The sequence below is a fragment of the Microcaecilia unicolor genome, chromosome 3 (assembly GCF_901765095.1).
Source record: "Microcaecilia unicolor chromosome 3, aMicUni1.1, whole genome shotgun sequence".
In the NCBI taxonomy this organism is placed as follows: domain Eukaryota; kingdom Metazoa; phylum Chordata; class Amphibia; order Gymnophiona; family Siphonopidae; genus Microcaecilia; species Microcaecilia unicolor.
In genome coordinates, this window is record NC_044033.1 from 15,852,082 (window position 1) to 15,873,565 (window position 21,484).

The 21,484-nt window shown below is 45.2% G+C and overlaps 1 protein-coding gene across 1 annotated transcript in view; it reads right to left on the reverse strand.

Annotated features, from left to right (window-relative positions):
• KIF6 (kinesin family member 6) overlaps window positions 1-21,484 on the reverse strand; it is a 795,359-nt gene that overhangs the window by 573,648 nt on the left and 200,227 nt on the right. The window contains exon 4 of the mRNA XM_030195774.1: window positions 13,116-13,263. Within this exon, the coding sequence (XP_030051634.1) occupies window positions 13,116-13,263 (148 nt within the window). The remainder of the gene's footprint in view (window positions 1-13,115; window positions 13,264-21,484) is intronic.

Below are 21,484 nucleotides of genomic sequence, written 5' to 3' on the forward strand. Positions count from 1 at the left end.
GGTTCAGACCCCAATCATAACAGCACCTCCCCCTCAAGGCTCCCGTGTCCCCACGGGAGCCCCAGGTCTCAAAAGACAATTTAGGTCTCCATGGGTAGCTGTGATGAAATCTCCCAATGGGTTTCACAACATAAATCTGGATGGCTGGGCAGGAAGTAACTAGTACATCTGGAACTTGGAAACCAGAGTGGCTTTGGCCGCCACGAGGCTCTTTAGTACGGCTGCTAGGCAGGATCAGAGTCTTGGATGCACCAAGTGGCATCCAGTTCAACAGGAACCCTCTCCCAAAGGAGTCCACAACTTCCTTGACCTCCTGGCACTCCACTGTAGCAGCCAGAACTGGGCTAGAGCCAACACCCATCCTGGAATCTGAAGCCGGACAGGAACTCGAACAGGACTTCAGACTGGATCTTGCCTCTTGGCTGGAGCTGGAACTCAGGAGGAGTTCAACATCTTGGTTGAAGTGGGAACTCAGAGTAGACTCAGCATCTTGCCTGAGACTGCAATCTGATCCGGCCTCAGCCTCTTGGCCGGAACTGCCACTCAATTCGGACTCAGCCTCTTGGCTGGACTCGGTACTCAACGTAGACTCAGCATCTCGGCTGGCACTGGGACTTGCTCCGGACTCAGCATCTTGACCGGGACTGCAACTTGACCCGGACTCAGCATCTTGCCTGGAACTGGAACTCCAACTTGACCCAGACTCAGCATCTTGGCCGGGACTGCAACTTGACTCGGACTCAGCATCTTGCCTGGAACTGGAACTCCAACTTGACCCAGACTCAGCATCTTGGCCGGGACTGCAACTTGACTCGGACTCAGCATCTTGACCGGGACTGCAACTTGACCCAGACTCAGCATCTTGCCTGGGACTGGAACTCCAACTTGACCCGGACTCAGCATCTTGCCTGGGACTGGAACTCCAACTTGACCCAGACTCAGCATCTTGCCTGGGACTGGAAATCCAACTTGACCCGGACTCAGCATCTTGGCTGGGACCGCAACTCTCACCGGACTCAACATCTTGGCCGGGACTGCAACTTGACCCAGACTCAGCATCTTGCCTGGGACTGGAACTCGATCCAGACTCAGCATCTTGACTGGAACTACAACTCGATCCAGACTCAGCATCTTGACTGCCAATGCTGCAACTCACTCCAGACTCAGCATCTTGACTGGAACTACAACTCGATCCAGACTCAGCATCTTGACTGGAACTACAACTCGATCCAGACTCAGCATCTTGACTGGAACTACAACTCGATCCAGACTCAGCATCTTGACTGGAACTGCAACTCAATCCAGACTCAGCATCTTGACTGGAACTGCAACTCGATCCAGACTCAGCATCTTGACTGGAACTCCAACTCGATCCAGACTCAGCATCTTGACTGGAACTGCAACTCGATCCAGACTCAGCATCTTGACTGGAACTCCAACTCGATCCAGACTCAGCATCTTGACTGCCAATGCTGCAACTCACTCCAGACTCAGCATCTTGACTGGAACTCCAACTCTCAGCATCTTGACTGGAACTGCAACTCGATCCAGACTCAGCATCTTGGCAGACAGAGCCCTTCAGGCTGGACTCAGAAGTTTGTGTGGAAGCGCCACCTGAACTGGCATTGGAGGCTCGGTCAGAAGCGTCCCTCGGACTGGATTCAGAGGCATGGCTGGGCGTACTGCTTGACCTGGATTCAGAGGTTTGTCTGGGCGCGCTGCTTGAACGGGACTGGACCCCTGCTGGGCCCAGAGCATGGAATTCCCAAGACGTCTCCTCTCAGCGACAGCTTCAGGAGTATCCCACAAAGCTGGATTCAAGACAAGGCTGCGGCGATACTCTGAGAGCGTGATGAAAGGGTCCATATCTGAAACTGGGTTTTCAGCGATTCCAAGCCACCGGACACGTTTTCTCTCAGCTGCCGCTTCAGGGGTCTTCTTCAAAACAGGATGAGACAAAAGTTTCCCACGATACTGACGAAGAGTCATAGAAGGATCAAGAACAACGATGGAGCTGGACCCCAGCTGGGTCAGCTGGGTGGGGGTTCTTGCCGGGCTCATGGCCTTTGCAATCTGTCAGGTCCTCAGGTTCAGAGCCCGCGGGGCCGGGCTCTGGAGCAAACGTGAGCCCTTGGGCTGCTGACGAGGAGCGACAGCAGCAGGCAAAACCCACCAACCAACACTGGGTAAGCACACCGGCAAGGACTGCAGGCACTGCCCAGCGAACCGGAACACCTGGACTGGAATCCCCCGGACTGGAGGACACAGGACTGGAACACACACCGGACCGGAACACACTGGACTGGAGCACACCAGACTGGAACACCCTGGACTGGTCCCCCGGACTGGAGGACACAGGACCGGAACACGGGACTGGAGCACACTGGACTGGTCCAACAGCTTCACCTGTACTTAGCTACTAAGCCCCCCAAGAGTTGAGCTCCTGGGTTCGAGTAGCCGACAGGACTTACTGGATACCGGATGACATAGGGACCAGGACTGGAAACAGAAGTGCTCCTAACCCTAAACTGATCTACGTGCTCCCAAGCCCTAAACCACCAGGAGTGTTCCTAACCGTAAACTGACAAAAGGACTTCCTAAGCCCTATACTAAACAGGAGCTCCTAAGCCCTGCTCAAGAAAGGGACTTCCTAAGCCCTAAACTAACAGAGCAGGGTACTAAATACAAAGCTAACACAGGTGCTACTAAGCACCAAGCTACAAGCAGAGCTTTACACTAATAAGCTAAACACAAAACTAAACCAGCTACCTAAGCACTGCTCTAGCAAGCTAGATACAATTAACAAGGTGCTTCCTAAGCACTACTCTGGCAAGCAACCAGAAGAGCTCCTAGCACTAAAAGGGAAGACAGGGGAGCCACAAGGAGGGAAGCTAACACATAAGCCAAAAGTGCTTCTAAAGCACCAAACACCAACAGCAAAGACTGCAATGCTCCTAATAGCACAAACACCAGAAGTACTTCTAACAGCAAACTCTGCAGTGTTCCTAACAACACCAAACCCAGGAGTACTTCTAATAGCAACAGAGCTTCCAAAGCCCTACACATAGCAATGCTTCCAAAACCAAGAGGGAAAAGCAGGGGGACCAAACACACAAACACCAGTGCACACTGCACTAACACTAACCTGGACCTTAGCAAAAGCAAGCAGGGAAACTAGACACAGAGTCAGAAGTGCACACTGCACCCCCCAACCTACAGCAAACACCACTGTTGCAAAGGCCCTGAAGGAAACAACACCACTTCCTTATCAAGGCCCTCCCTGATGATGTCACACTCCCTAGACCTAGGCAAAAGCACACTGACCCAGAGAGGCCCAACCCACACTAATGCAAAACCGTGAAACACTTGAAGCCAGTACACCCAAAGAGAGTTAGAGCAACTCAGGCAACACACACACAGCTGTAGTGAAGTGAGACAATTAACCCCATGCTGCTGGAAGCTGCCAGCACAGAGAGACAGAGCCAGCTCAGAAAGGACAGAGAAAAGAAACAGAAGCCAGCTAAGAAGCTGACCCCCAGGAAAGAGGTAAGTTTGAGAGGGGTTCAGACCCCAATCATAACAGCACCTCCCCCTCAAGGCTCCCGTGTCCCCACGGGAGCCCCAGGTCTCAAAAGACAATTTAGGTCTCCATGGGTAGCTGTGATGAAATCTCCCAATGGGTTTCACAACATAAATCTGGATGGCTGGGCAGGAAGTAACTAGTACATCTGGAACTTGGAAACCAGAGTGGCTTTGGCCGCCACGAGGCTCTTTAGTACGGCTGCTAGGCAGGATCAGAGTCTTGGATGCACCAAGTGGCATCCAGTTCAACAGGAACCCTCTCCCAAAGGAGTCCACAACTTCCTTGACCTCCTGGCACTCCACTGTAGCAGCCAGAACTGGGCTAGAGCCAACACCCATCCTGGAATCTGAAGCCGGACAGGAACTCGAACAGGACTTCAGACTGGATCTTGCCTCTTGGCTGGAGCTGGAACTCAGGAGGAGTTCAACATCTTGGTTGAAGTGGGAACTCAGAGTAGACTCAGCATCTTGCCTGAGACTGCAATCTGATCCGGCCTCAGCCTCTTGGCCGGAACTGCCACTCAATTCGGACTCAGCCTCTTGGCTGGACTCGGTACTCAACGTAGACTCAGCATCTCGGCTGGCACTGGGACTTGCTCCGGACTCAGCATCTTGACCGGGACTGCAACTTGACCCGGACTCAGCATCTTGCCTGGAACTGGAACTCCAACTTGACCCAGACTCAGCATCTTGGCCGGGACTGCAACTTGACTCGGACTCAGCATCTTGACCGGGACTGCAACTTGACCCAGACTCAGCATCTTGCCTGGGACTGGAACTCCAACTTGACCCGGACTCAGCATCTTGCCTGGGACTGGAACTCCAACTTGACCCAGACTCAGCATCTTGCCTGGGACTGGAAATCCAACTTGACCCGGACTCAGCATCTTGGCTGGGACCGCAACTCTCACCGGACTCAACATCTTGGCCGGGACTGCAACTTGACCCAGACTCAGCATCTTGCCTGGGACTGGAACTCGATCCAGACTCAGCATCTTGACTGGAACTACAACTCGATCCAGACTCTGCATCTTGACTGCCAATGCTGCAACTCACTCCAGACTCAGCATCTTGACTGGAACTACAACTCGATCCAGACTCAGCATCTTGACTGGAACTGCAACTCAATCCAGACTCAGCATCTTGACTGGAACTGCAACTCGATCCAGACTCAGCATCTTGACTGGAACTGCAACTCGATCCAGACTCAGCATCTTGACTGGAACTGCAACTCGATCCAGACTCAGCATCTTGACTGGAACTCCAACTCGATCCAGACTCAGCATCTTGACTGCCAATGCTGCAACTCACTCCAGACTCAGCATCTTGACTGGAACTACAACTCGATCCAGACTCAGCACCTTGACTGGAACTGCAACTCGATCCAGCCTCAGCATCTTGACTGGAACTACAACTCGATCCAGACTCAGCATCTTGACTGGAACTCCAACTCTCAGCATCTTGACTGGAACTGCAACTCGATCCAGACTCAGCATCTTGGCAGACAAAGCCCTTCAGGCTGGACTCAGAAGTTTGTGTGGAAGCGCCACCTGAACTGGCATTGGAGGCTCGGTCAGAAGCGTCCCTCGGACTGGATTCAGAGGCATGGCTGGGCGTACTGCTTGACCTGGATTCAGAGGTTTGTCTGGGCGCGCTGCTTGAACGGGACTGGACCCCTGCTGGGCCCAGAGCATGGAATTCCCAAGACGTCTCCTCTCAGCGACAGCTTCAGGAGTATCCCACAAAGCTGGATTCAAGACAAGGCTGCGGCGATACTCTGAGAGCGTGATGAAAGGGTCCATATCTGAAACTGGGTTTTCAGCGATTCCAAGCCACCGGACACGTTTTCTCTCAGCTGCCGCTTCAGGGGTCTTCTTCAAAACAGGATGAGACAAAAGTTTCCCACGATACTGACGAAGAGTCATAGAAGGATCAAGAACAACGATGGAGCTGGACCCCAGCTGGGTCAGCTGGGTGGGGGTTCTTGCCGGGCTCATGGCCTTTGCAATCTGTCAGGTCCTCAGGTTCAGAGCCCGCGGGGCCGGGCTCTGGAGCAAACGTGAGCCCTTGGGCTGCTGACGAGGAGCGACAGCAGCAGGCAAAACCCACCAACCAACACTGGGTAAGCACACCGGCAAGGACTGCAGGCACTGCCCAGCGAACCGGAACACCTGGACTGGAATCCCCCGGACTGGAGGACACAGGACTGGAACACACACCGGACCGGAACACACTGGACTGGAGCACACCAGACTGGAACACCCTGGACTGGTCCCCCGGACTGGAGGACACAGGACCGGAACACGGGACTGGAGCACACTGGACTGGTCCAACAGCTTCACCTGTACTTAGCTACTAAGCCCCCCAAGAGTTGAGCTCCTGGGTTCGAGTAGCCGACAGGACTTACTGGATACCGGATGACATAGGGACCAGGACTGGAAACAGAAGTGCTCCTAACCCTAAACTGATCTACGTGCTCCCAAGCCCTAAACCACCAGGAGTGTTCCTAACCGTAAACTGACAAAAGGACTTCCTAAGCCCTATACTAAACAGGAGCTCCTAAGCCCTGCTCAAGAAAGGGACTTCCTAAGCCCTAAACTAACAGAGCAGGGTACTAAATACAAAGCTAACACAGGTGCTACTAAGCACCAAGCTACAAGCAGAGCTTTACACTAATAAGCTAAACACAAAACTAAACCAGCTACCTAAGCACTGCTCTAGCAAGCTAGATACAATTAACAAGGTGCTTCCTAAGCACTACTCTGGCAAGCAACCAGAAGAGCTCCTAGCACTAAAAGGGAAGACAGGGGAGCCACAAGGAGGGAAGCTAACACATAAGCCAAAAGTGCTTCTAAAGCACCAAACACCAACAGCAAAGACTGCAATGCTCCTAATAGCACAAACACCAGAAGTACTTCTAACAGCAAACTCTGCAGTGTTCCTAACAACACCAAACCCAGGAGTACTTCTAATAGCAACAGAGCTTCCAAAGCCCTACACATAGCAATGCTTCCAAAACCAAGAGGGAAAAGCAGGGGGACCAAACACACAAACACCAGTGCACACTGCACTAACACTAACCTGGACCTTAGCAAAAGCAAGCAGGGAAACTAGACACAGAGTCAGAAGTGCACACTGCACCCCCCTACCTACAGCAAACACCACTGTTGCAAAGGCCCTGAAGGAAACAACACCACTTCCTTATCAAGGCCCTCCCTGATGATGTCACACTCCCTAGACCTAGGCAAAAGCACACTGACCCAGAGAGGCCCAACCCACACTAATGCAAAACCGTGAAACACTTGAAGCCAGTACACCCAAAGAGAGTTAGAGCAACTCAGGCAACACACACACAGCTGTAGTGAAGTGAGACAATTAACCCCATGCTGCTGGAAGCTGCCAGCACAGAGAGACAGAGCCAGCTCAGAAAGGACAGAGAAAAGAAACAGAAGCCAGCTAAGAAGCTGACCCCCAGGAAAGAGGTAAGTTTGAGAGGGGTTCAGACCCCAATCATAACACTTTTTCAGATCCTTTTTCATGTTTTCCACTCCCTCTGGGGTGTCCACTGTGTTACAAATCTTAGTATCATCCGCAAATAGGCAAACTTTACCTTCTAACCCGTCGGCAATGTCACTCACAAATATATTGAACAGAATCGGCCCCAGCACCGATCCCTGAGGCACTCCACTACTCACCTTTCCCTCCTCCGAGCGAACTCCATTCACCACCACCCTCTGGCGCCTGTCCGTCAACCAGTTCCTAATCCAGTTCACCACTTTGGGTCCTATTTTCAGCCCATCCAGTTTATTTAAGAGCCTCCTGTGGGGAACCGTGTCAAAAGCCTTGCTGAAATCTAAGTAGATTACATCTATAGCACGTCCACGGTTCAATTCTCCTGTCACCCAGTCAAAGAATTCAATGAGATTCGTTTGGCACGATTTCCCTTTGGTAAAACCATGTTGTCTCGGATCTTGGAACTCATTTTCTTCCAGGAAATTCACTATCCTTTCCTTCAGCATCACTTACATTACTTTTCCAATAATCAAAGTGAGGCTTACCGGCCTGTAGTTTCCAGCTTCTTCCCTATCACCACTTTTGTGAAGAGGGACCACCTCCGCCATTCTCCAATCCCTCGGAACCTCTCCCATTTCTAAGGATTTATTAAACAAATCTTTAAGAGGACCCGCCAGAACCTCTCTGAGCTCCCTCAATATCCTGGGGTGGATCCCATCCGGTCCCATGGCTTTGTCCACCTTTAGTTTTTCTAGCTGTTGATACACACTCTCTTCCTTGAACGGTGCTACATTCACTCCATTCTCAAATGAACTTTTGCCAGTCCATCGTGGTCCTTCTCCTGGATTTTCTTCAGTAAAAACCGAACAAAAGTATCTATTTAGCAAATTTGCCTTTTTTTCATCATTTTCTACATAGCGGTTTGCAGTATCTTTTAGTCTCACAATTCCCTTTTTAGTCATTCTCCTTTCACTAATATACCTGAAGAAATTTTTGTCACCCCTCCTTACCTTTCTAGCCATTTGTTCTTCCGCTTGCGCTTTCGCCAGACGTACATGGTGTAGAACATTTAATATCAATCCATTTCTGTTCTATTCCATCCCAAAACTTAGAAGTCTCTTAGTAACTTCGCAAATTACACATTTACCACATTTGACATGTCCAAAGTTAGTATCCTTTTCAAAGTCCATACATCTGAATGACACAAAAGATCTGATAAATTAGTACACCTAGAATAGTATATTAGACATTCTGTCGGAGAAAAAAACCTCATGAACTGATAAGATTTTCCAAGGGATCTTAACAATTTTACCGGATCTTGAGAAACTTGCTTAGCAATGCCTGTTAAAAGATTTTCCCAATGATTAAAAAATGCATACTTATATGACTGATTAACAATCTTTTTAGGATAACCTCTCTCCAACACTGTGTCATTATTCTAAACATTTACACACATATCATGTGCAAAATATGAGTGCCTAGTTTATAAAATTGCTCTGACTGGAAGAGTAGCCTAGTGGTTAGTGCAGCGGACTTTGATCCTGGTGGAACTGGGTTCAATTCCCGCTACAGCTCCTTGTGATTCTGGGCATTTAGCACTCTATTGCCCCAGGTACAAATAAGTACCTGTATAAACCACTTTGAATGTAGCTGCAAAAACCACAGAAAGGCAGTATATCAAGCCCCATTCCCTTTCACGTGAGACATAAGTTCAGGTTTTGAAACTTTGAATTGGGTCCCAATTTTGGACTAAATTCTAAATAACACTCCTAAACATTGAGTGATGAAATTAAATTTTGTCTAAGTGAGTTCTAAAAAGTACTCCTTAATTTAGGCATTCCTTACAGAATAAGCATAAATTTCCGCACGGTTTATAGAATACGCCGAGTACCACTCCACGCAACTAAATTTAGCTGCGAGCAATTAAACCAAGTAAAACCTGGTGTAAATGCTGATGTTTAAATTTTGCGCAGACCGGGTGTATTATATACCCGCATACAAAGACTGTAGAAACGCCCACGACCTGCCTATTCCATGCCCTCTTTTTAACTATGCAACTTAGAATTTACATACAACAGATTATAGAATGGGCTTAGACAGTTCTATGCATAAATACTAATTCATGCCAATTACTGTCAATACTTACGTGTTAATTGGCAATTATCAGCGCTGATTGGCTTGTTAACCAACTAGATTATGCGCATTGTTATAGAATATGCTTCAATTTCTGAATGGAAATCTCGACGTAATATATAGAATGCGGGGGGGGGGGGTTAGGGGTAATTCTATAACCTAGGCACCCAAATTTACATGCCCACTTTACACAATGGTGTATGTAAGTGGCACATTTCTCTACTTGCAGCTACTGATCAACATCTCTACCTCTCTCTCCTGTCCCATCCAGTCCAGTATTTCTACCTTTCTCTCCTCTTCCCTTCCAGTTCAGATCGCCACCCCCTCTCCTCTTTCTCTTCTCTTCTGGTCCAGCAACTCTCTTTCTCTCCTCTCCCCTCCACATATACCCCTCTTGCTATCCCCCCACCCCCCCAGGTCTTCCCCCTCTCCCCTCAATCTTTCCTTTGTGGCTTTGCCAGTGTTGGCATTAAAAAGAAAAGTAACATAGTAAATGACAGCAGATAAAGACCTGTATGGTCCATCCAGTCTGCCCAACAAGATAAACTCATTTTACATGGTATGTGATACTTTATATGTATATCCAAGTTTGATTTGTCCTTGCCTTTTTCATGGCACAGACCGTAGAAATCTGCCCAGTACTGTTCTTGTACTAAGTTCTGAAGCTAACATCGATGCCTCTTAAAATTTTCACTCCTGCGTTCCTTATCCAGTCATGATCAGGGCGTAGACCTTAGAAGTCTGCCCAGCTCCTGTTTTGTTTCCAATTACCAGCGTCGCAATCCAGTCTCCGCTAAGATTCCACGGAACCATTCCTTCTAAACAGGATTCCTTTGTGTTTATCCCACGCATGTTTGAATTCCATTATCGTTTTCATTTCCACCACCTCCCGCGGGAGGGCATTCCACATATCCACCACCCTCTCCGTGAAAAAATACTTCCTGACGTTAGTCCTGAGTCTGCCCCCCTTCAACCTCAATTCTTGTCCTCTAATTCTACTGCCTTCCCATCTCCGGAAAAGGTTCGTTTGCGGATTAATACCTTTCAAATATTTGAACGTCTTTATCACATCACCCCTGTTTCTCCTTTCCTCCAAGGTATACATGTTCAGGTCAGCAACGCAAATCCCATACCATTTTTATAGCTTTTCTTTGCACCGCTTCCAGTCTTTTTACATCTTTAGCAAGATATGGCCTCCAAAACTGAACACAATACTCCAAGTGGGGCCTCACCAACGACTTGTAGAGGGGCATGAACGCCTCCTTTCTTCTGCTGGTTATGCCCCTCTCTACGCAGCCTAGCATCCTTCTAGCCACGGCCATCACCTTGTCGCACTGTTTCTTCACCTTCAGATCCTCCGACACCAACACCCTCAGTTGAATTTGGGCTATGTGATGAATCACATAGCCCAAATTCAAGTGCACTGCAAGTCTCTTCTGGGTCATGCCCCCATTTTATGCATACTTCCTAAGAGTGGGAGACAGCAGAGACTTGCAGCGCACTTGAGTGGAGGCTCTGTGGTCATCGCTCTTCTTTTTAATGTTTACAATGAGAAGCAAAGTCATGAAGGAAAGCTTGAGGGGCTGAGCAGATCTTGGTGGGGGAAGAGTGAAAAGAGGGGGATATGCTTGACCGCATGGGTGCAGGTGGGAGGGAGGCACTCCATCCTGCAGAATTTGCGGAGACAGTATAATGCTCAAGTTGATCTTTTATATGGTGCTACTGTCCCTATTACTGGATTCGGGGACAGAAGGTTCTCAAAAAGGAAGGAGTCAAGGATACAGATCTGAAATCGGTGACAATTCTCAAAAATCAGGGATGTCTGGTAACTTTATACAGGGGAAATGTCTCTAAATGTTTTAGTTCTGTGAATACCATGGCAGTAATAAACCTGCTTCTAAGCCAGGGTATGTGGAATATGATCTCGGTCCTGTTGATGAGTTTCATACAGTGTTGTTGTTGCAGCAGCTGCTGCTCTCTGCTAATGATTGCTGTAATGACCTGTATTTAGGTTTGCCTGACTCTGTGATAACAGTGTTGAATATGATACAACATACTGTAGCAAGGCTTCTTACCCAAACCCCACTGAAGGAGCTTGTTATACTGATGCTGAAATCTTTGCACTGGCTCCCAGTGATGCACACATGAAATTCAAAGTTGAGCTTTTGCCATTCAAGAAACAGGAGAAAGGGAATCAAAAGGAAGGGGGATGAAAAAGGCGTAATTACTTGAATAGCGAAAGAACATCAAAGAAAGCAGAATGAGCCCCGAGAATGGATGTAGAAAAATAAAACTTTAATGGAAGACCGGACACAGGCTGTTTTAGCAGAATGCCTGTCTCAGAGGTCATGAATGTCAGTAGATGAATTAGGATGGATTCCTCTGTTCATTCATTCTAATAGGACAAATTCAACAAATGCAGTGCTGTTAAAATAAAATGAGAAATTCTTCTGCTCTTATAGCATGTAAAAAAATATACTATCAGAGCAGAAGTCCTTCTCTTTTTATAGTGATGCATTGTTGGATTTATCCTATTATACTGAATGAACAGAACATGAGAACATAACATAAGAACATAAGAATAGCCATAATGGGTCAGACTAATGGTCCATCTAGCCCAGTATCCTGCTTCCAACAGTGGCCAATCCAGGTCACAAGTACCTGGCAGAAACCTAATTAATAGCAACATTCTATGCTACTAATCCCAAGGCAACCAGTGGCGTCCCCTATGTCCATCTCAATAGCAGAGTATGGACTTTTCCTCCAGAACCTTGCCCAAACCTTTTGAAAATGTAGATAAGCTCACCGCTGTTACCACAATCCTCTGGCAACAAGTTCCAGACCTTTACTAATTGAGTGAAGAAATATTTCCTCCTATTGGTTATAAAAGTATTTCCTTGTAATTTCATTGAGTGTCCCTTAGTCTATGCGTTTTTTGAAAGAGTGAAAAATATTCAGTTCTACCCATTCTACACCACTCAGGATTTTATAGACCTTAATCATATCCCCACTCTTTAGCCTTTCCTCATATGGGGGAGCTCCATCCCCTTTATCATTTTGGTCGCTCTTCTTTGAACATTTTCTAATTCTGCTATATCTTTTTTGAGATAAGGCGACCAGAACTGAACCCAATACTCAAGATTAGGTCACACCATGGAGCGATACAGAGGCATTATAATATTCCTTAAGTAGATTTCATGACTTGTTTTATTGTAATCCACTCTGATCTGATGTACAATAAGTATGGTATAGCAAATCTAATAAACAATAACTTACTGTGAACATATCATCCTATCAGAAAATTGTAGTCTAAGGATCATAGTTTATAAGAAATTCCCTTCACTAAATTGTGCTAGATTGACAGTTACACAGAAATGAGCATTTTGATTGTAGTACCAAGAATGTGGAATTTACCTTTAGATCTCTGACTGTGCAGTTATCTGAAGAAGGATCCTGGGGCTGGCAGACGAAGCCTGCTTGCAAGGCAGATGCTGCCCGTGAGCCAGGCAAGTACAGCAATACCAGACCAGTTAACTCAAGATTAAAAATTTTGATTGGGAGATTAATTGTAATTTGAAATTATAATCATCCAGTAGCCCTAGTTAGTTTATCTATGTTTTATTTTAAGTTTTATTTTTGTGTGTTTACTTGTTCTGTTTCTAAATTTATGTATGTTTAATATTACAAACAGTGGAGAATTCTGAGATCTGTGATATATAAGCGCTTTTAAATATTAAACATTTCAAATGAATATATTTGTAGCTTTCACAAATCTGGGAAAAATAGAAGACAATTGTCAGAGATGCAAAAAAAAATCAATAAAATACAATAGAAAAGAATAAAGCTACATGAAAGGGAAGCATCTCCCCACTGACAGCTTCCTGTACCTTTTGTAACTGCTGAAAAATGAATGATAAGGTCCTAGGAATAATGCCTCGGTCGATGTACCGCTCAGCTCCGCCTGTAATAGTAAATGTCTTCCCACTACCTGTCTGTCCATAGGCAAAAATCGTACCATTGTAGCCAGCAAGAACACTGAAAGTAAGAAAACATAGAACACATCTTAGAATATGAAACAGGTACATTTTCTTTAGGAAACCAAGAGAGGCATTTTTGAAAGAAACGTCCAAGTTGCAATTTGGACATCTTTGCGAAACGTCGAAATTTTCCAAAAAAGATGGACATCAGAGACATCCAAATCCTTAAATTTGGATGTCCCTGACTTTTGGCGATTTTCAAAACCAAAGACATCCATATGAAAAACATCCAAATGCAAGCCATTTGGACGTGGGAGGAGCCAGCATTTGTAGTGCACTGGTCCCCCTGACATGCCAGGACACCAACTGGGCACCCTAGGGGGCACTGCAGTGGACTTCATAAAATGCTCCCAGGAACATAGCTCCCTTACCTTGTGTGCTGAGCCCCCCAACCCCCTCCCAAGCCCCACTACTCACAACCGTACACGGGTGAAGGGGGGTACCTATATATGGGTACAGTGGGTTTGTGGTAGGTTTTGGAGAGCTCACTGTTTCCTCCACAAATGTAACAGGTAGGGGGGGTATGGGCCTGGGTCCACCTGTCTGAAATGCTCTGCAGTACCCACTAAAACTGCTCCAGGGACCTGCATACTGCTGTCATGGACCTGAGTATGACATCTGAGGCTGGCACAAAATATTTTTAAAGAAGTTTTTCAGGGTGGGAGGGGGTTGGTGACCACTAACGGGAGGTCATCCCCGATTCCCTCCGGTGGTCATCTGGTCATTTCAGGCACCTTTTGTGCCTTATTCGTAATAAAAACACGTCTGGGTGAAAACGTCCAAGTGTTCATCAGGAACGTCCTTGCTTTTTTCGATTATGGGTCAAAGACGTCCAAGCTTTAGGCACGCCCAAGTCCAGCCTTTGCTACGCCTCCAACATGCCCCCTTGAAATTTGAACGTCTTTGCAACGGACAGCAGTTGGAGACGTCCAAAATTGGGTTTCAATTATACCGACTTGGGTGTATCTGGGAGAAGGATGTCCATCTTCCGATTTACGTCGAAAGATGGACGTCCTTCTCTTTCGAAAATGAGCCCACAAGTCTTGTATACAGCCCTTAGTGTTCTCAGAAGGCAAGATTTTTAAGAACTTTAACAACACAAACTCTTAAGCTTTAAAAGCTACTCTTTCATTGAGCAGTTTTGCTCATGTTATCAGTACTTAATGGTACACACAAACATTTAAACATGCTAAAATATGGGCTTAGCACATTTTAACAACGGACTATGCCACACGCTAACGACTAGATACTATAAAAGGTGCTGAAAATTTTAAAATGAATTGGAGAAAAGTTTTCTTCACTCAACGTGTAAATAAACTCTGGAATTCTTTGCCAGAGAATGTGGTAAAGGCGGTTAGCTTAGCGGGGTTTTAAAAAGGTTTGGCTGGCCTTTAACGAACACTATATAACTCTTCTTCTCTACGATTCTAACGTATCTGCAACACATGAACCTTTCTGAAATTAACATCACTTTGTATCTGTTTTTCATTGAAGACGACTAACGTCTCATGGTACTATGAAATATAAGCCACATTGAGCCTGCAAATAGGTGGGAAAATGTGGGGTACAAATGTAACAAATAAATAAATAAAGGAAAAGTCCAAAGACCATTATTAAAATAGACTTGAGGAAAATCCACTGCTTAAGCAACATAAAACGTTTTGTACTTTTTGGGGATCTTGCCAGGTATTTGTGACCTGGATTGGCCACTGTTGGAAACAGGATGCTGGGCTTGATGAACCTTTGGTCTGTCCCAGTATGGCAATACTTATGTACTTATGTGAGCTATTCTATAAAGGACCCATGCCCTTTACAGAATAGCGCTAAGCACATAAAGGCGCCTAACTTAAGGCACCAGCAATTATGCCCGCTGAAAGCAGGTGTTAGGCGCCAATGGAGTCTATTATGTAACAATGCATGTAAATTCTGGGAACACCCCTGGAACGTCTCCAAAATGCCCCTGGCCATGCCTCCTTGAATTTTCATGCTATAGGATTTATGTATGGAGCATTATAGAATACAATCTGTGCATAAATCCCAATTAAGGCCAATTAATGCCAATAACTGGTTGTTAGGAACTAAATTATTGGTACTAATTGGATCATTAATCAGTAAAGTTGTGTGCACAAATCGTGAATTTGTGCTGATTTGTGCATGCAACTTTAGTTGCCATACATAGAATCCCTCAGTAAGCTCATATTAAAGGCATAGTTTATGGATTTATTATTTTTTCTTTTTTGCACATCCCGCACCTGATACTGTTCAATATTTTAATGAGATAATTAAGATTACAACTGGAGAAAACAAAAACTGAATATTCAGATGATATCTGAATTTTGTTTCCACTTATAGAAGATGTACAATAGATTTGGAGGGCCGAAGTCTTAATTTAGTCAAAATTTAGGCTACTTCCCATAAATGTAAACTAAAGACAAAACTACGTTTTTTGATTTCATCCACCAGTTGATGAACTGATAATAAGTGTGACTGTTGGGCAGACTGGATGGACCAGGTCTTTATCTGTCATCATTTACTATGTTACTATGAGGCAGATTGCACCCATTTAATTTGGTGGAACATAGCCAACAGGTGAATTGTACAGCTTTGGCCAGATAGGTAATGTAACTAACTTCCGCAAATGACTGAAGACCTATCTCTTTAACAAGGCATACCAAAAAGATCAACAAATGTAAATATACACAACTCCTCCACATATATTCAGAACTGTCTTATAATATCTGCTTGTTATACCACTACTATGTTTTTTTCCTTTTTCATTATCATGTTACCCAAGATCCTTCTGTAACACTAAATGTCTATTTTCTAATACATTTCCACTATTCATGATGTATTTATTGTAAGCCACATTGAGCCTGCAAAGAGGTGGGAAAATGTGGGATACAAATGCAATAAATAAATAAATAAATACAAATAAGCAGATTGAAAAAACACAACTGCCTCAACCTTAAAAAAAAAAGAGCTGACTGGGACAGCTCTATGCAGAGTTGAACAATTCATTTCAGAAGATTTTTTTTTTGTTAAGATTACCCCATACTGGTATTTAGAACTCTGTAAAGTAAAACTTCCAAACTACATATAGTCAATTATAATTGATGATTGACTGATGCACATAATGAAAAGACTTAGCCTAATTGATATTCAAATTAAACAGAGATAAAAGTAGTAGAATCTGCATCTACTATTCAGCCAGCTACTATAACCACTAAGGGTGACTGCACCAGAAATTACAAAATTAAATCAAATCTAGTTTCTGTTAGAAAGAAAACAAAGTTGGAGCTAGAAAACCCAGCTCATAGAAATAGCAGCATAAATTAGAGTCTCAAAAAATGCCCAGAAGGGACCCATTAACAGTCATTAGCTCAGGAGCTAAGAATGATTAGTTAACCTCAAAATCCACACCTAATAAAAAAAGGAGAGACTGGGTTGGTTTTTATTTTTTAACTTGAGAGCTAATAAATGCCTGGACTTGCCTACTGTGAATCAAACAGGTAGGAAACAGTTGAAAAAACAAACAGGAGCTTATGCCACAGAAGGCACCCCCAGCTCCACTGAAACTCAGGCATTAAACTAAGTCAGGAGAACAAGCCCAGCAGGGCACCCCCAATTCAACTGAAACATTGCTGAGAAGTGGCGTGTTAGAGTAGCCTAATGGTCAGTGCAGTGGGCTTTGATCCTGGTGATTTCGTTTGATTCCCAAGACAGCTCCTTATGATCATGGGCAGGTCACTTAATCCTATATTCCCTCAGGTACAACAAATTAGATTGTGAGCCCTCTTGGGACAGAGAAATTACATCTTGATTTCCTGTTCTATTATGGCTGTGAGATGAACATTTTTGCACTGAAAATGTCCAACATGGATAGCCATTTTCCAAACTGAAACGTCCAACTTTTGAACAACAAAAAAACAGGGACATGAATGTCAGTCTGGCATCATTTTCAAAAATATGGCCATACAGATACCCCTGCAGAACAGAGGAGTAGCCTAGGGGTTAGTGCAATGGACTGTAAACCAAGGGACACAGGTTTAAATCCCATTAGAATGCTTTTTGTTTTGTAAATGTGATCCCTCCAGGACCTGAAAAATACCTACTGTTCCTGAATGTATACCACGTCAATAGCCTTCAGGCTTGCAGGTGTCTTATATATTTAGGTACAGTAGGTATTTTTCTGTTTCTGGAAGGCTCAGAATTATTTATTTAAAAAGTTGTTGTAAGACTTGAACCTGGGTCCCTGTGTTCACAGGCTAGTGGACTAACCTATGACCTATTTGCTGCTTTCTTCAAAATGGCCATAATACCTTCAGCTGACATAGATTTGGTTTTCCTTTCCAGTTTCACCTTCAGGGGAAAGGGAGGGAGACAGCAACCACTTAATCCTTCCAGTAGTGAGCTGCAACTTTTTGTAACTTGGACATCTAGATAAAAACATCCTTCTTTTTAGACACAGATGTTTCTTCCAATTTGAAAATCCCTGCTGGAAGTCCTACTTTTGGGTCCTCCTTAGTCCTGCCCAAAACACACCCACAACACACCCCCTAGCAATATAGATGAACTGCAGTGTGAAACATCCAAATTCTGACTTTCTAAAATCAGGATTTGAATGTTTCTAGCAGATGGACGGTTTTTTTAGGCATTTTAAAACATCTATCTGCTTTGACAATGAGAACCTTGTTGCGTTTGGTGACAGAAAGACTAGATTTGTTGCAGTCAGGTTGCTGATATCAGTGTGCACCGGGCAATTATCCACAAATAACAGGACTTTCCTCTTCCTTTGTGTCATTTTTTTAATCATATGCAACTACTCAGCAACTACTATGCCGAGATTGGGAGGCAGAGCCGGTGGTGGGAGGCGGGGCTGGTGGTTGGGAGGCGGCGATAGTACTGGGCAGACTTATACGGTCTGTGCCCTGACAATGGCAGATACAAATCAAGGTAAGGTATACACAAACAGTAGCACACATGAAATTATCTTGTTGGGCAGACTGGATGGACCGTGCAGGTCTTTTTCTGCCATCATCTACTATGTTACTATGTTACCCGATCTTCAAACAGTTCTCCCATCATGCATACACATTTGTTTGTCTTGCAGGTCACCATAAGGCTTTTACATTTTTGAAACAGCGCGGATTTTGTGATTTTCCAATTAGAAACAGTAGGCATTTGTCGGTGCTGGACATGTTGCAGGAAACTGCAGCTGTCAAGCGGTCTTCTGCTCTTTTCCCACCATGGCACTTCTATTTTTTTAAGCACAGCGTTCGGTCTGGAAACAGTTTGAAAAGATGCCAGTTTCATCTATGTTAAAAACATCATCTGGTCTGTAGCCCTCCATTATTTTTGGCAACCAGGAAAGCCAGTCATTAACTGCCACATGCTCTAAACTGGCACGCTCACTAGCAGTAACCTTAAACACGATGTTATGGCGTTCTTTGAAAGATTCAAGGAATCCATTGGAACATTTCCATTCAGGTAAACCCATCTCTTTAGCCACACATTTGGAAACATCTGTAAGCATCAGCGTACTTACTGGAAGCTATGCAGCACGGGTCTGTTTAAACCACTTTAACAATGTCTCTTCAACGTCTGTGTACAGGCTAGTTCGCATGCGCTTACAGCTTGCTGCTGCTGCATGAAAATCCTTGATTATTTTGTCCCATTTGTTAGCTAGTTTTGACACAGTGGAAAATCAATACCAAACTTTTCTGTGATGTCTTTGCACTTGTAGTGGTTATCTAGAATTTTTATAAGTTCAATTTTAGCATTTAAGTTGATGCCGACACCTCCGAACTCGATGCCGATGTCGAGGAACCAGACTTGGCTCCAAAAATTCTCTCTCATTGAGCATCTCTGGAAACCTGGGTCCTCTTCTTCATGCAAAAACAGAGAACACAGTTAGTGGGGCTATGGTTGGGCCCAAGACACTGTAGACACCAAGAAGGTGTCTTTTTCAGAGATTGTCTGATTGAACCGGGTACAGTGCTTGAAGCCACTGGGAACCTTCGTGGACATGGAAGGAAAAACTTCATCGGCTAAATTAAACAATGCGATGCTGCCTGAAAAAGAGGCAAGGCATGGAAAAGGAAAGGGAAAGTTCCTGACCAAAGTCAAGGCCTAAAAGCAGCCTGATAACGATGAAAAGCAAAAGGAAGCTTAAAACCAGGCAAAATCACTAAACAATTAAAGGAAAATTAAAGGACAGAGGTTCCAACAACAGGAACACAATAAATGATGAAAAATAGCCGAAAGGCACAAAAAAAGCTCTCTAGGACCGAGTGATAAGAGGAGATAGTAAAAAAAAACCATATCCTCCCCTCACCATTGAAAAAGAAGAACTGAGACCGCATTCTTGCGACAGGCAGGAAGGCACTCACACATGCGCTGTGGAGCGCATCTTACGCTCCATAAAGCTCTCATTTAGTTTTGTACATTCCGGACCTGGCGACACGGGTCGACGTCACCCACTTGTGAGAATTATAAGCCTGCTTGTCCTCAGAGAATAGAATTGCCCCAAAAGTGACTTGCCAAAAAGGTCAGGAAGGGTGTCAGTGGAAAAACTGAGAACTGCAATTTGGTTTCAATGGTTCTTAGTCCATTGTCCTAACCACATGGCCACATTATCTTCCAGGAAGCAAGGGTAGGAAGGGGTGCAACAGAGAAAGGGAAAGAAGAGAGTGAATGAGTGAGAATGTACAGCCACTTCCTCCTTTGATAAAGTGAAGTGCAGAATGTGCTTTTGAATTCCAGGATCCCCACAGGCAAGAGGACAGGCAGAGCAGCCAGCCTGCCTCTACCCTAAGGCAATGGATAGCAAGCTGAATTTGTCTTGAAGAAGAAGCCTGTGCCTTAGTAGTCAAGGAAGGAGAGGGCAATTTTCCAGGGAGGGGTTATTAGTAACCATTATGGCATTGAGGAACACCATGAATTGGGGTTGAGACAGAGGCTCCAGGCCCACAGGGAAATCATGGGGGGGGGGGGGGGGGGGGGGTGCTTCAGATGGAGGGCCAACAATGTGAAGGCAAAGAGGAGGATGGTAGAAATAAAGTGTCTCATTCTCAGTGGCGTAGCTAGGGTAGTTGACACCTGGGGCCGGTCATTTTTTAACACCCCCCCCCCCCCCAATCCAGTACTAGGCATACCGAGAATACAAAACACTCACGACCTATAGAGCAATTCTACCATACCATAAGCAGTCGTTTCTACGAGTCACACAAGGAAAAGGAAAGCATCTTAAGCACTACAGTGAGTACTAGAACATCAATTCACCTATTGTAAAACGAAACCAGACAGAATAGTATTTATAAATGACCTGGAGATGGGAATAACTAGTGAGGTAATTAAATTCGCCGATGACACAAAATTATTCAGGGTCGTCAAGTCGCGGGAGGAATGTGAACGATTACAGGAGGACCTTGCGAGACTGGGAGAATGGGCGTGCAAGTGGCAGATGAAGTTCAATGTTGACAAGTGCAAAGTGATGCATGTGGGTAAGAGGAACCCGAATTATAGCTACGTCTTGCAAGGTTCCGCGTTAGGAGTTACGGATCAAGAAAGGGATCTGGGTGTCGTCGTCGATGATACGCTGAAACCTTCTGCTCAGTGTGCTGCTGTGGCTAGGAAAGCGAATAGAATGTTGGGTGTTATTAGGAAGGGTATGGAGTCCAGGTGTGCGGATGTTATAATGCCGTTGTATCGCTCCATGGTGCGACCGCACCTGGAGTATTGTGTTCAGTACTGGTCTCCGTATCTCAAAAAAGATATAGTAGAATTGGAAAAGGTACAGCGAAGGGCGACGAAAATGATAGTGGGGATGGGACGACTTTCCTATGAAGAGAGGCTGAGAAGGCTAGGGCTTTTCAGCTTGGAGAAGAGACAGCTGAGGGGAGATATGATAGAAGTGTATAAAATAATGAGTGGAATGGATCGGGTGGATGTGAAGCGACTGTTCACGCTATCCAAAAATACTAGGACTAGAGGGCATGAGTTGAAGCTACAGTGTGGTAAATTTAAAACGAATCGGAGAAAATTTTTCTTCACCCAACGTGTAATTAGACTCTGGAATTCGTTGCCGGAGAACGTGGTACGGGCGGTTAGCTTGACGGAGTTTAAAAAGGGGTTAGATAGATTCCTAAAGGACAAGTCCATAGACCGCTATTAAATGGACTTGGAAAAATTCCGCATTTTTAGGTATAACTTGTCTGGAA